The sequence below is a fragment of the Engystomops pustulosus genome, chromosome 2 (assembly GCF_040894005.1).
Source record: "Engystomops pustulosus chromosome 2, aEngPut4.maternal, whole genome shotgun sequence".
Taxonomy (NCBI): domain Eukaryota; kingdom Metazoa; phylum Chordata; class Amphibia; order Anura; family Leptodactylidae; genus Engystomops; species Engystomops pustulosus.
Window position 1 is genome coordinate 101,115,536 of NC_092412.1, and position 13,612 is coordinate 101,129,147.

The following is a 13,612-nucleotide window of genomic DNA, read 5'->3' on the forward strand; positions in this document are numbered from 1 at the left end:
CTGTATGAATGACATGCCGGAGCTGCAGGTCTAGTTTCTGCACAAGTCTTTACAATGTGACCTTTTTTAATACTATGGTTATAGTTTCTATCTTTGTTTTATTAAAAGAAAGTTCTGTAAGCAGAAGTTAGTTGCCAATGCTCCTAATATGTAATGGGAGAGATAAATATAGTTAGGGTTAAATAACACATTGGAAATAAATACCTTGATCTGCAGCTCTGTGATTTTCTTGGATCCAGTGTGATTTTTACCTGCCATGGCTAAAGGATGAGCTGCAGCCAGCACCAGCTCCTGGATGTGGATCCTGCTCTCCTGCTTCTGCCCGCCTTCCTTTCACTGTGCCCCCTCTCCCGCACTTTTTCCCTCCTCAATCCTACTCTGTTGTCACAGTAGTGGCTACCGTAAACACATCTATAGCATCCCCCACCCACAACTATTCTACTCTTCCAAGCTTAGTTACACCTTGATGCAGGATCTACTTAGCTACCAGTCATTTTACTCGCAGCTATTTTGCTGCCACCCTGTGTACAGAGACACTCGTTGCTGTTGTATAAAATATGTGTCTTACAGATATCTCACATAACTTCTAATATCAGTGGAATAACTAGAGTTCACTGGACTCGGGGCAAAATTCCTAAAGGGGCCCCCCTCCATCCTAAATGTGACCACCGCCATAGCTACTATCCAATAATTCAATTGAGATGGCCATTTTTATTGTGCAAGGGGAGGAGGGTGTAACATACTAGTACGTTACATGTCTATTACGGAAGTCTAGAGAGGGCTCAGGGACTGAGCCCTCTCCATAATGGCCACGTGTTTCAGAATATTGCAGCAAACACCTATCGGTAACACCCTTGTCTGTTGCAGCAATGCATGGGCACTGCCAAATTGGCTTTGTTCGTCCCTCTCTGTGAGGTCATCGGGGAGCGATGTTCAATTGCCATGTCAGAAAGGACTTATCATTGGTGCAGATTTGTAACAGTGTGCCAGTGCCACAATTTTACAAATCCACAGTAATTTCTCCATATATTGCCATACTGTAGTATGGCAGTATATGGTAGGATTGATCAGACAACCTAGGGTTAAAGTAGGGGTCCAAAAAATTGTGAAAAACTTTTATAACTTTTTATTTCTACAATTTTTTAGACCCTCTAGGGTACTTTAACCCTAGATGGTCCCATCCTTCCTACCATATATTGCAATACTACTATATTGCAGTCTATTTGGCGTTTTTACATAGGATTCATTACAATGTGCCAAAGTCACATTGTAACGAATCTGTAGAAGCCATAAAGCCTCGGGGGTCTTACATGTGCCAATGTTCTATATGCAATCAAATCAAGCGGATAATATTCATGATAGTGGTTAGCACCAAATGCGGGTATCAGTGGTGGGTGTCTGCTGCAATATGCAATAATTTTTTGATAACTAAACACAAAAGATATCATTCAAATTCTTAAACTAATTTAAAGGACAATGGGGGACATGTATTATCGTATCTGTGGCTAAAAATGCCGGGATCTGTTGTTTATTTTGGGCGCAGAATTGTTCATTTATAATGAGTTTGCGCCAGAAAGAACAGATATTTCCGACTATCCCAACTACTCCGTCTCTTTTTGGTGCAAGTGGGCGTGGCCTAACTTTTCCACATTATCCGTCATATTTATGTGTATTTTGTCGGCATTTTTAGGCGCAATTTTTGGCACACAATAGACCAGGAAAAAAATGGTCAGAGGGCAAAATTAAGGCGCAGTCCATATAATATTTTGGCGCACATCTCATTGATGTCGCCATTTTTATGGTGCACGACTGATTATTACCGTCTACCCATTATTTACTTCCAGTTGTGCGCCACTTTAAAACATCGGACTGTGCTTTCCAGAGAATGATCTTCGATGCCGCCAGTCGCGCTTGCGCCAAAATTAGTAAATCCCGCCAATGTGTCACAAGAAAACAATCTCTAAATCGCCTGGATATATTAAAGCGTTCCAAAGCTATAACGACTTATAGTGACACAGGGAAGATTTGTCCTAGAGACCAGAATAGATGGAGTCCTGAAGGTGTTAGAAAAACATGTAAAATCCCACACATTTGTTCCCACACCCATTACAATCCAGGCTAAAATAGTATTTACTCTGTTCAACAAAGAACTTCTAAAAAAATGATGCCTAATTTTTTTTATCACACAAAAATACTGTTAGGGATTTTTTATGCAGGGCCCCAACAGCCCTCTTGACTTTTGTAAGGTGAGTCCTAATTAACCCATGATTGAACATAAAGACCAAGACACACGTCAATCTCTTAGTCAAGATCTTCTCTCCTTTAATAATCAAAATGCATAATATATAACAGACAGAAGAGTCATCAAAGGGGCGTGAATAGTATACTCCAAAACTATTGGTCATCAGCACATTCTGGGAAAAAAGTTAATTAATTGTGCTCAGTTCTCAGAGACCTTGTACACAGATATTGTTTATACTAATTTCCTGAGAAGGTGATAAGTGGGCTCCAGAATCCTAATAGCATGCAGCATCGAGGGCAGACTGGCTTCTCATTAAATGTCAAAGGGTATTAGCTGACAGGCGAGCAAACAGGTTACATAAAATGAAGTTTGAATCATGACATTAACTTGACAATGGTTAGGGAACATGGCCGCTGTATCTAAGATGGCGGACAGTAGTCAAGATGGCGTCCGAAACCTGTGTGATCTCCTTAACAATATATTACATACATTCAAAAGGCTTTAAGAACCCCAAATGTGAACAAATGTATGCTACAGGTCTTTACACAAAATAATTAGCCCACATTGACAAAAAAAATTATGATGCTGGATGATGTTGGAAAAGGTTTTTTTCCCAACAAAAGAATTCCCTTATGCAAATAAAGGTCTTATTAAAAAAAAGTAAAAACCCAATAAATTTGGTATCGCTGTATGCATAATTGTCCACAGGAAAAAAGTTTATCTTATTTAGGTTCCAAAATAAATGCAGAAAATTATTAAAAAGACAAGGTCAGATTTGCGTCCTTTTTTAATTAATTAATGAAACCCAAAACTGTGCTATGAAAAACTACATGAGGCCATACAGCTACGTTGACCAGAATATAAAAAGTTATATGTTGTAGAAAGAGTTGATGAAGAAATGTGGAGCTAATGGGTTAATTGTATTGTCCAGGCTGCGCTTATAACTTTGGAAACACAATTCAAAGACTGCAGGGAGTGGCCAAACCTGAACACTGTAGCACATGATAAGACAACCAGCAGCCGGGCTCCTCCTACACATGTGATTGATCACGTGGTAATGACATAATCAAAGGTCCTTTAGCAAAAGAGCAACAAACTTTTGCAAAAAAGATAGTGGGAGAAATGCGCATGCGTAGACGGCGTGACTTCATGAGGTAACTGCTAGGACTTGTGGAGGCTGTGTGAATGTAATGTGCAGACAGTCATTACACGTTCTGACGTGGGGAGAGGTGTTGATGCTGGTTTTATTATAGAGCAGGTTCACTATGGCTGTGTGTAGATGGGGATAGGGCTCTGCTCTACTGCCCTGAGATAGAGAAGATTCCCAGAGCGAACTGCTGACGCGTGTAGTGTCGGGGTGCAGGCTGCAGGTGCTCATATACAGAGTATATACACTATACAGGAGTTACTCCTAGACTGTGTGCTCGTATATAGTGTATTTACACCATACAGTAGTTACTCCTAGACTGTGTGCTCGTATACAGAGTATATACACCATACAGGAGTTACTCCTAGACTGTGTGCTCGTATACAGAGTATATACACCATACAGGAGTTACTCATAGACTGTGTGCTCGTATACAGAGTATATACACCATACAGGAGTTACTCATAGACTGTGTGCTTGTATACAGAGTATATACATATGTAGTGTTTCCCTACACGACCTAGGTATGTTAGCAGTGCATCATATATTTTATGTAGACACAGACCTGTATTCATACACCTACTTCATATTGATCAGGTAGCTAACATCTTGTGCATTTCTTTATGAGCGCTTTTTTGCATATATATACGTTTTATCATATTTTTTGTCCTCCTATCGATTATCGATATGTTTCAGGGGGTATCTTATGTTTGGCCGCATAAGTCATTGTTCACTAGGTTCCGAGCGCTAATACGCTATGTACTTGTATATTTATATTCTTGTATACTGTGCATCTAATATTAGATTATAATTCAATACAGGCGCACTTTTTTTGTCTTTTTCCTTATAAGACCTTTCAGGCTGGTTTTAACTATTGTAATTATGTTTTTAACTTACCTCGCCGTTGTTAGGGGGTGTGACTGCCCCGATCATGTGACCCAGTCACGTGGCCGTCGCATTCTGTGTCCGTCATGTGATTTGGGGGCGTGGTCGGGACGTCACACGCCACTGATCAGCGCGAGGTTTAAATAGAGGTAAGAATTTCTTGTATATGTATCCATGACTAAGCTCATCTGAGCGAAACGCGTTGGATTTACCCCGTGTATCCTTGTATGTGCACACTGCCGTGTTATGTTTTTAAAGAGGAACTAATAAAGAAACAGAATTTTTTCATCTTTATACTACAAATGTCTCCGGAAGCGCTGGTTTTCCTATTTCCTCCAGAGTATATACACCATACAGGAGTCACTCCTAGACTGTGTGCTCGTATACAGAGTATATACACCATACAGGAGTTACTCCTAGACTGTGTGCTCGTATATAGTGTATTTACACCATACAGTAGTTACTCCTAGACTGTGTGCTCGTATACAGAGTATATACACCATACAGGAGTTACTCCTAGACTGTGTGCTCGTATACAGGGTATATACACTATACAGGAGTTTTTTTTTTTTTTAAAGAGATGCTTGATTGTATCATGAACTGTATCAATACCAATGTCCAGGTTTTATTCACTTGATCTAACACCAATCCTCAATTGTTTTTTCTCCCATTTTAAAGTGAAAGATGCTGTTCAGTCCATTAACTATGAAGAGGATGTGTGGGCAACTTCTGTGGCACAAGGCTGCTGCAAGATTTGGAACTTTGGCAAGAGAGGGGCTCATTCTGCAATCTACCTCAAACAATGTCTACGAGAATCTGGCTGTTGAAGACTGGATTCATGACCACATGGACTTAGAGCAGAAAAATGTCCTCTTCCTTTGGAGGAATTCTCCGTCGGTGGTGATTGGGCGGCACCAGAACCCTTGGAAAGAGTGTAACCTTCATTTAATGAGAGAGAGAGGGATTGGTCTGGCAAGAAGAAGAAGTGGCGGTGGCACTGTATATCATGACTTGGGAAATATTAACTTGACGTTTTTAACATCTAAGAAGAAATATGATCGAATGGAAAATTTACATTTGGTTATTAGAGCTCTTAAGACACTGCAACCTTATTTAGATGTACAGGCTACAAAGAGATATGATCTCCTGTTAGATGGAAAGTATAAGATATCGGGGACTGCAGCAAAGCTTGGGAGGACCATTGCATATCATCACTGTACACTGTTGTGTAGTGCGGATAGTTCGCTATTACCCTTAGTGCTACAAAGCCCTTACGATGGTATACAGAGTAATGCCACGCCCAGTGTGCCATCAGTGGTAAAGAACCTGTCCCAAGTTTATTCCTCTCTAACATGTGAAGCTGTTATGGATTCTGTTGCCAAAGAATATAGTTTTCAGTTTGATAATAAACCAAATGTTTATGTAGTAGACCCAGGGGATGAGACTCTATTTCCAGGAATAACACAGAAAAAAAATGAGTTGTGTAATTGGGATTGGATTTATGGAAAAACTCCAAAATTTGACGTGCAGAAAACCTTCCAGATTTTGTATAAGGATACTGTAGTGAATGTTAACATAAATATGGCTATAAAAAACGGTTACATAGAGAGCTGCTCTTTGGGGCTACCGAGTGACTGGCTGTCGGAGCAGCAGTGCAATGAGCTGCAGAATAGTTTGTTCGGCAGTAAATATTGTCCAAGTGAAATCGTTTTTTTAGTGACTACTTTACTTAGGAACTACCCAGACGATAAAGATATTCACATAAAGTGGAACATGATATGCGAGAAATTGGTGTCGATAATGTGAGTTTCATCATAAAGTGTTTTAACCACATTTGTGATGTGTTTTGATGTTTTAATTCTAGAACAAGTGGTATATTGTCTATGACAATAGCAGAATTTATTTTAACAAGCATCAATTTGGATTTACCATATACAGTACTATAAATATGACATTTAATATTAAAAGGGAACCTAATATTGGTTCAGGGTGAAACTAACAGGCTTCACTTTCAAGAAAAATACATTAGCTTGGTAGAACTGGACTGTGTCCACGAGGAGTGCAATTCTGCATATTTTCTCTATATTTGGAGATGGGAAGAGACCGGTCAATCAAGTTTTGGTAGACGGGCTCTATCTCCCCATCCCAGTAGACGCCTGTCATATAAGAATAAGGCCATGTCTGTAACTCCGACTCCCTCCTTTTCTTTACAAGGATGTCTTTACATTGACGAACAGCACCTCATACAGGTGGATACAACCTCTAGTAAAAGAGGGAGGAGTGAACATCTACAGCAGCCAGTGATTTGACGCTGATGATGTGAGGGTATCTCCCGAGAAACTTAACTGTCCATATTTGGACAGTTACTTCACTAAGGAAACATCCACAGTGTATTTTCAGGAGGCCGGGATGGAGGCCACACAGTTGCATCCATCCCTCATAGGTTATTGTGTCCTTCTCTGACTGTACATTTCTCTCTCCAGCAGTCTGCTGTGTTTTTTCATCCAGTGTTTCCTGCTGAATGCAACATATTGGGGCTCATTTACTAAAGGTCGCACGCTGCACTTTTGTCGGACTGTCCACGTTCTTCATGGCTAAAGCGGCTTGCACAGGTATTGAAGCAGTGTCTGTGCCTTTTGTGGCACAGCTGTGCTGGCTTCCGTGCGGCACAAATTAGGGGGCGTGCTGTCAGACGGTCTAACTGATTCGGACCGAGGGCCATATTTAACTTTCAAATTGTGTTGCATGCCCTATGTTAAAGATGCACCACAAAAAAGATTGTGAACTCTGTCAGACCAGTGCGGAGAAGCACCGGATTCATGATTTCTGGTGCACAAGCATTATACATGGACAATGTACTTTTAACCCTACTGACTTTGTAAGTAAATGTGCCCCATAGTGTGCAAATTGAAGCAAAAAGGAAGCTTCCATAACGTGGAATCTGTCTTTGGACATGATCAGCATGTACACTGGGAGCTTTCCTGGCATTTATATGCTCAACTTGTTAAAACTTGTTATGCAACTTTTTAATCCAATTTGTAGTCCTTGTTCCTTAGAATAAGTGATAACTGTCCTTGGATGTGATCACCACCGCTGAAGTGTTTCAACAAAGAAATACATTTACAAATATGAAATGTTTATTACATGTCCGCTGAATTGAGATGGTTAGGCACGACTCAATAGAACAGTTGTACTTACTGCTGTGTGGGTGGTCATATCCAAGAACAGATATCTAATTTCTAAGGGACAACATGGCTACATTTATGTGAAATTTTCTTCACAAAGGTAATTTTTTATTTTTTTTGTAACGGGCAATAGAAGAAATGTATTTAGATGCCAGATGAATTAAATTAAATGTGAGTACCCAGAGGGGAATACCTCTTTAAAGCCTTCTGTACAGACTTTATCTAACATTATGTTATTTTAGCGAGTGGAGTGTGCACATGAAGGTTACTGTGTCTGTGGAAGGAGAAGGGATCTATGGTTTGTGACAAACCTGAAAAATCTTTTCGTGGGGCTTGGGTCAGACTATTTTTGGCATATTGAATGTGACCTGGATGTAGCTTCAGCTGTTATGTGACAAACGCCAGTACACACTGCTTATCGTGTACATAAACGAGATGGTGATACGCCATACAATACAAACTGCTGAAAATCCTAGAGCCAACTATCCCAAATCTAAACCATTTACGAGACTGATTCAATCAAGATATTCACATTTGATTTACATGGCTAATCCTTGTGGCACATTTACTTACAAGGTCACTCGAGTTCACTAAAGGTGCATTGTCCGTCTATATTGTTGTGTGTAGCGATTCACTAAGATTGTGCGCCTGCAATCCATGAATGCGCCGCTTCCCCGCTCAGGTCCGACAGAGTTCACCATCTTTTTTTTGTGGTGCACCTTTTAACATAGGGTGTGCAACACAATTCGAAAGTTAAATACGGCGCTCGACCAAATCAGTCGGACCGTCCAGCGGTACGCCCCCTAATTTGCGTTGTATGAAGACAGCGCAGCTGCGCCACAAAAGGATTGCGTGCTTCTCGGCACAGACACTTCTTAAATACTTGTGCAAGTTGTTTTAGCCATGAAGACGTGCACCGTGCGACCCTTAGTAAATGCGCCCCACTGTCTGCTGGACAAATATTGGTGCATGCACTATTTTTTTTCATATGACTTCATAAGGAGTCACGAAGTCTTAAAAAATCAATGACTGCAGATCTGCAGAGGGAGCCGTGGTTTTGTCATCATATTTTTGAAAAACATCTTTTTTTTGCAGAACAAAACAATGGATCAGTGATCTGCCTTTATGGTCCATGAGTCATCTGAGAGCTTTTTAAAGTCTAGTTTCACCCCAAGGTACCTGAGGAGCTTGTTCTAGACACTCAGACCGCCTTCATGAATGTCTTGGGCTCAGCCACCCCCCCCCCCCCCCATTGATCCCACAAAGCTTTTTAAAACCATTGAGCATTTTTGCCACTTTGGCACAGTTGTCTCCCCTCAGGCTGCTCCAAATCTAGTGCCAAGATCCCAAACATTACACACTCAGCCAGAAAGCTTCAGGGAATTTCTAGCCTCACAAGGCTAGAGGTTCCCTCTGCACCCTGTTTTGGCTCACAAAGCAACTGGGGTGGTAGGGATATATAATAGGCAGATAAGCATGCATATTATATGCCCCGACAAGTCGGTAGCTATATGATGGGCATGCTGCAGCCAAGACAGCCATCCCCACCTACTATGCCTATGCTGCATCCTTGCCCCCAACAGCTCCACTGACTGCAGCGTACCTAGAATCTGGTGCCTCTGCCCAAGATGCCAAGGCAGTATGCGCCACAGTTTCAATTAACATGACAACAACCCCGAATGCCTAAAAAAAAAAACCCTACCAAGAGATTACCACAATGGAAAAAAGGTGGTTGCCTCCCCAAGCAGAGTCTACAAATATTCTCTGGAAATGTATTAATGTTTCTATATTTTGTCTGTAATTTGGCTGTGATGACCACATCACAAACAGTTTTGTGGATTTACAGTTTCGGCACATAAAGTTTTGGTTTTGTGACATTCTGCATGTTTTCTTTTGACTGTCTGTTTTTGTTCTTTTCCACAAGTTGTACGAAATCCATGCATTGTCAAAAAATACATTTCGGGCAAATTACACACACACAAAAAAAATTGTATATAGGGAAAATGAAGCTTAAAATTTGATAAACTATTAAGATTCCTTATTATCTGCCAACCAAAATGTGTGGCTTCGTATATTTTGTTTTAGGGGTGTAGTACATTATTTATTGAAATAAGTGTTCTTGTTTGTGTGGCAAAAATGCAAAATGGCCATTAAGTCCAAACATGTTCCTCTGTACCTCTTATACATTTATCCATTGCTGGACAAAGTGAGCTTTGGCTTCACATTGGCTCAATGCACATGCATTATGTATATATATTTTTTGGGGCCAATATACAATGTACCAACATAAGTCACTTTCCAACAAACAACGGATGTTGATCTGTGTATGTTCATGGAGCTGTTCACCAAAACGTTCTGAAAAAGAAGTAATGCTAATAAGGGTATGCATGCAGAAAATCTGCAAAGAATAGTACATTGATTTTCTAAAAATACAAAGAAACATGAATTTATTAACTTGCTCCATTTTTACTTATATGGGGTTTGAATTTGAACAAATTATCCTTATGCAAAAATGCAAGAATAGTGTGCCCAGAAACACTAAACTCACATCTCACGTCAAGGAGCCCATTATTTCGATAGTCCCTAACCAAAAATAAAAAATAAATGTGCATTTGCCTTGAAAAGAATAAATAAATAAAATTCTGTACTGTAGAAAAGAAAAAGTACCACAAAAATTACTGAGCACTATCTGTCTGCCATGGAACAGATCCCTGAGGTGACAAAAAATAATCACAATGGGCCTGAGTCTGTAGGCCTAAAGCATGTGGTCTCCCTGTTTGGATAGACAAAGGAGAAGACATTAAAAAAAAGTAAAGAATCTTCATGAATGTCACTGCTGCCATCATACATTCGAGAATATGGAGAAGGACAGTTGCTTTCATCACGGCCACCACATTATCCGGTTTCATATGGATGGAAGTGTAAAAGAACCACCATTTGTTGGCCAATATGCCAAAAGCACATTCAATATACCGCTGGACATGGGAAAGATGGTAGTTGAATATGCGTCCCCGAGTATCAAGGCCAATACGAGGATAAGGACACAACACCTGGTTTGTCAAGGCAAATGCCTCATCTGCTACTGAAACAAACAGGATAGCAGGACCAGGAGATCCAGGCAGCAAGTCAAACACTGAAGTGTGAAAAATCAGATTGAAAAGATTGGGTCAGTAAGGCATTATAAAAAAAATCACTGAAGCCATCTGTATGTGTCCATTAGCCATAATGGGTTCAATGAAAAATCATTGATGCGTTTACTTATATGTTAGTTGTCATACATTTAAACTAGTCCCACACTGCAAATTGTATATATTGATGACAAACCAGATATTATTATTATTATTATTATTATTATTATTATAAAACAATTCCCTCAGTCCTATACCAACAGAGCTGCTAGGTTCTACCTAACAAGGATGTGCAGGACTCCAATAAGGTGTTTGGAGTGTGATTTCAAGACCTGTTAAAATTAGTGTGCCCTAGGGCTTTGTTTTTCACGTCCATGGTTCAGTGATTTCCAAGGATTCCTCACAAAGCTATTGATTTCTATGAGTGGTTTCACATTGGCTTATCTTTTCACTGATCTGTTGTCCGTGGAAAAAATTTTGAAACATGTCATATCTTTTTCACTGATCCAGATCACGGAATCCGTTTTTTTTTCACTTATGAGACTAAAAAACCAGGTGTGATGTTTTGAAATGGAGACAAAACGGAACACAACGGATGCGCAACTGAAGCTGAACATTAACACCAATGTGAAAGAGCCCTTACTGCAATGGATAAAAAGTTCCCCTCAAAAACAAAGCAAAAGTATCATGCATAATACAAGAGCATCCAATTTGCAATATGTTAATACAGTATTAGTCTAATGCACAGTCCCAGTACATATAAGGCAAGATGTTAGTCTAACTGAGGACAGGGTTCATATGCAAAAGTGCCCAGCTGTTAGATTTGGATTATGACAAAAAAGTCAATTTAAAGGACATCTACCAGCAGGATCAATGATTGTAAACCAAGCACACTGACATACTGGTATGCACCCTATCTGGCAGGATCCACTCTTCTTTAAGCTTCATACGCCCTTGTTTTTAAGATAAAGGGCTTTAAAAATTATGCAGATGAGTCGGGGAGGCTCTGGGCTCCATTAACACCCATTAACACTGGAGCCCCTCAGGCTCGTTTACATAATTGTAAAAGCCTTTTTTTTGTAAAAACTAAGACATACCTGTAATAGGCTAGAAGAAGAACCCGCCACTCTCTCAATGCAAGAACATAGTATGCAATATTCAAAGGAAGCACAAGAAGAAGCAGGTAGTATATGATTAGTTAACACGTAAAAAGGGGTAGATGGGTTTCTGTAGACTAACAGCAAGGGCTAGTTTTTATACACTCAGGGAAAGGCAACAGGGAATAGCAGGTCAGCGATTAGACAGTAAATTCTGGAGGGAGTATCAAGATCTTCTTCATTGATGCTGAATAAGCTGGGCTAGTAAATAGTTAACACAATAGCAGAGATCTGGAGGAAGGCAAAAGTACATTGAACACTTTGGTTCTCCTTCTGAGGGCTGCAAAATGCAATCATCAGTTAATGACTGTGGAATACACAGCCAGACTCTCAGAGGAATACCCTCCATGAACAGAACCAGGAATGGAAGCGGACATTCCCCTTCTCCTAAATGGACCAGCAGAGCAGACTAAATGATATATTACCCCAAACGTAAGTCCTGAGTGGTTAAATATATATTTACAGACCCCTAGTAGTTTAGCACCGATACAGACCGCAGACCATAAAGGCAAATGCAGCTGGAGCAGTGAAAGGGTTAACAGCTGACATCACAGGATGATTCAGAGAGAAGTGTAGTCAGACTCCTCCTGCAAACTAAAATCTCCAGGGGATGAGCCAGGGAGGAATTTAGCAGATGATGTACAGAGATACCAAAGCAGTGCAGAAACCGCAGCAGAGTCTTCAGCATGGAGCGTGAGGCTGAACTTACCAGCTCAACACATCTTCACATTAACCCCTTGCCCCACCAGGAAGTACCGGAAAGTCACGATGCCACAAAGGGCGGGCTGAACCCTCTTCATACAGACTCACCGCTTGCCGCATATTGCTCCATACACCGACATTTGAAGTTATTGACCTCAGAATATGGCAAAAGAAGAATAAATTTTTTTTTGTACAAAAAATCTGCTACAACCTAATAAAACCTATATAAAATTGGTATCTGTGTGATCATACTGACCCAAGGAATAAAGGAGAGGTGTCTTTGGAAACGCTTAATAAAAGCCTTAATAGCAGATCTCAAAAGAAAACGGTGCAAATGTGTTTTTTTCTTCAATTTCACTGCTTTTGGAGATTTGTACACAGCATGGAATATTAAATACCATCACAAACCAACACAAAGCTCTGCACACAGAAAAATGACAGTTCTGGATTTTTGAAAGTGAGGAGTGAAAAATGGACACACAAAAAACGAAAAAGGGCTGTGTCCTTAAGGGGTTAAAGCCTCCAGGAACATAACTCAGCCAGGCCATCACTGATCCAACTCTAGAGGAACTGCACCAACCCCCTCACAGAAAAACAACAATGCTGAGTATGCAAACTCAGGCAGTGAAGCTGCCCTAGGGATACAGGTCTCTGGATCAGGTCACTAGATGAAGACAGTGTACAGCAGTCGGCATCAACAAACTAGGGAACTGGCAGGCAGTTCAGGTCAGCCGAGGACGGGAGGAGGCAGGACAGGACATGACGTGTGTTACGTCATCTTATCAGGCGTGCTTAAGCATATTTAGAATACATTTCTAGCTTAAGAGGTTGGCAAGGATTTAGTAATGCAGAAGTTCTGCCGATCAGCAGAAATTTATAGCACAGTCTTTGGATATAATGAAGATTGCGGGATCCAAAAGTGAGATAATTTATTTACCCAGCAATGAAAATGGTCGGATCAGTAGTGTTTTGGAGTAAGAGCAGCTTAAAGAGGTACAAAAGGTCATACCAGGACACAGGAGCCTATGGGGCACATTTAGGTGAAACTTCCCTTAAAAGTAGAAACAGGTACGGTAAATGATAAGGTACACCTCAGAGTAGTAGGACAAATTTCTCTTGTTTTCTGCTGGAAGGGACTAAATAATACTACAAAATACATTATAAAG

At 40.4% G+C, this 13,612-nt stretch overlaps 3 protein-coding genes across 16 annotated transcripts in view; 2 read left to right on the plus strand and 1 right to left on the minus strand.

Moving 5' to 3' along the window:
* Nucleotides 1-13,612, minus strand: part of TSGA10 (testis specific 10) — a 79,436-nt gene that overhangs the window by 38,717 nt on the left and 27,107 nt on the right. Inside the window, exon 1 of one of the 7 annotated variants that reach the window (XM_072135750.1) lies at nucleotides 3,228-3,260. The exons of 5 other annotated variants lie outside the window; for them this stretch is intronic. In XM_072135750.1, the coding sequence (XP_071991851.1) occupies nucleotides 3,228-3,245 (18 nt within the window). In that variant the 5' untranslated portion in view covers nucleotides 3,246-3,260. Of the gene's footprint in view, nucleotides 1-204; nucleotides 326-3,227; nucleotides 3,261-13,612 lie in introns of those variants that run through there. One more of the 7 variants, XM_072135749.1, reaches the window with a different exon arrangement.
* LIPT1 (lipoyltransferase 1) lies at nucleotides 3,267-9,334 on the plus strand. 5 transcript variants are annotated; one of them, XM_072135757.1, is made up of 2 exons: nucleotides 3,267-3,396; nucleotides 4,953-9,334. In XM_072135757.1, exon 2 carries the CDS (start codon nucleotides 4,959-4,961, stop codon nucleotides 6,078-6,080), a length of 1,122 nt encoding a protein of 373 aa, XP_071991858.1. In that variant the 5' UTR covers nucleotides 3,267-3,396; nucleotides 4,953-4,958; the 3' UTR covers nucleotides 6,081-9,334. The 5 variants fall into 5 exon arrangements, with proteins under 5 accessions (XP_071991858.1, XP_071991862.1, XP_071991861.1 ...); XM_072135761.1 differs by having other exon boundaries at nucleotides 3,276-3,296; XM_072135760.1 differs by lacking the exon at nucleotides 3,267-3,396 and adding an exon at nucleotides 3,403-3,429.
* LOC140118181 (ATP-binding cassette sub-family C member 5-like) overlaps nucleotides 13,029-13,612 on the plus strand; it is a 76,816-nt gene continuing 76,232 nt past the window's right edge. Inside the window, exon 1 of one of the 4 annotated variants that reach the window (XM_072135741.1) lies at nucleotides 13,029-13,053. In XM_072135741.1, coding sequence (XP_071991842.1) covers nucleotides 13,047-13,053 — 7 coding nt within the window. In that variant the 5' untranslated portion in view covers nucleotides 13,029-13,046. Of the gene's footprint in view, nucleotides 13,054-13,247; nucleotides 13,515-13,612 lie in introns of those variants that run through there. The other 3 variants (XM_072135739.1, XM_072135745.1, XM_072135743.1) reach the window with 3 other exon arrangements.

Bases quoted from the DNA above. Each gene is read 5' to 3' on its own strand.
- LIPT1 (XM_072135757.1), top strand. From the start codon at position 4,959: ATGCTGTTCAGTCCATTAACTATGAAGAGGATGTGTGGGCAACTTCTG.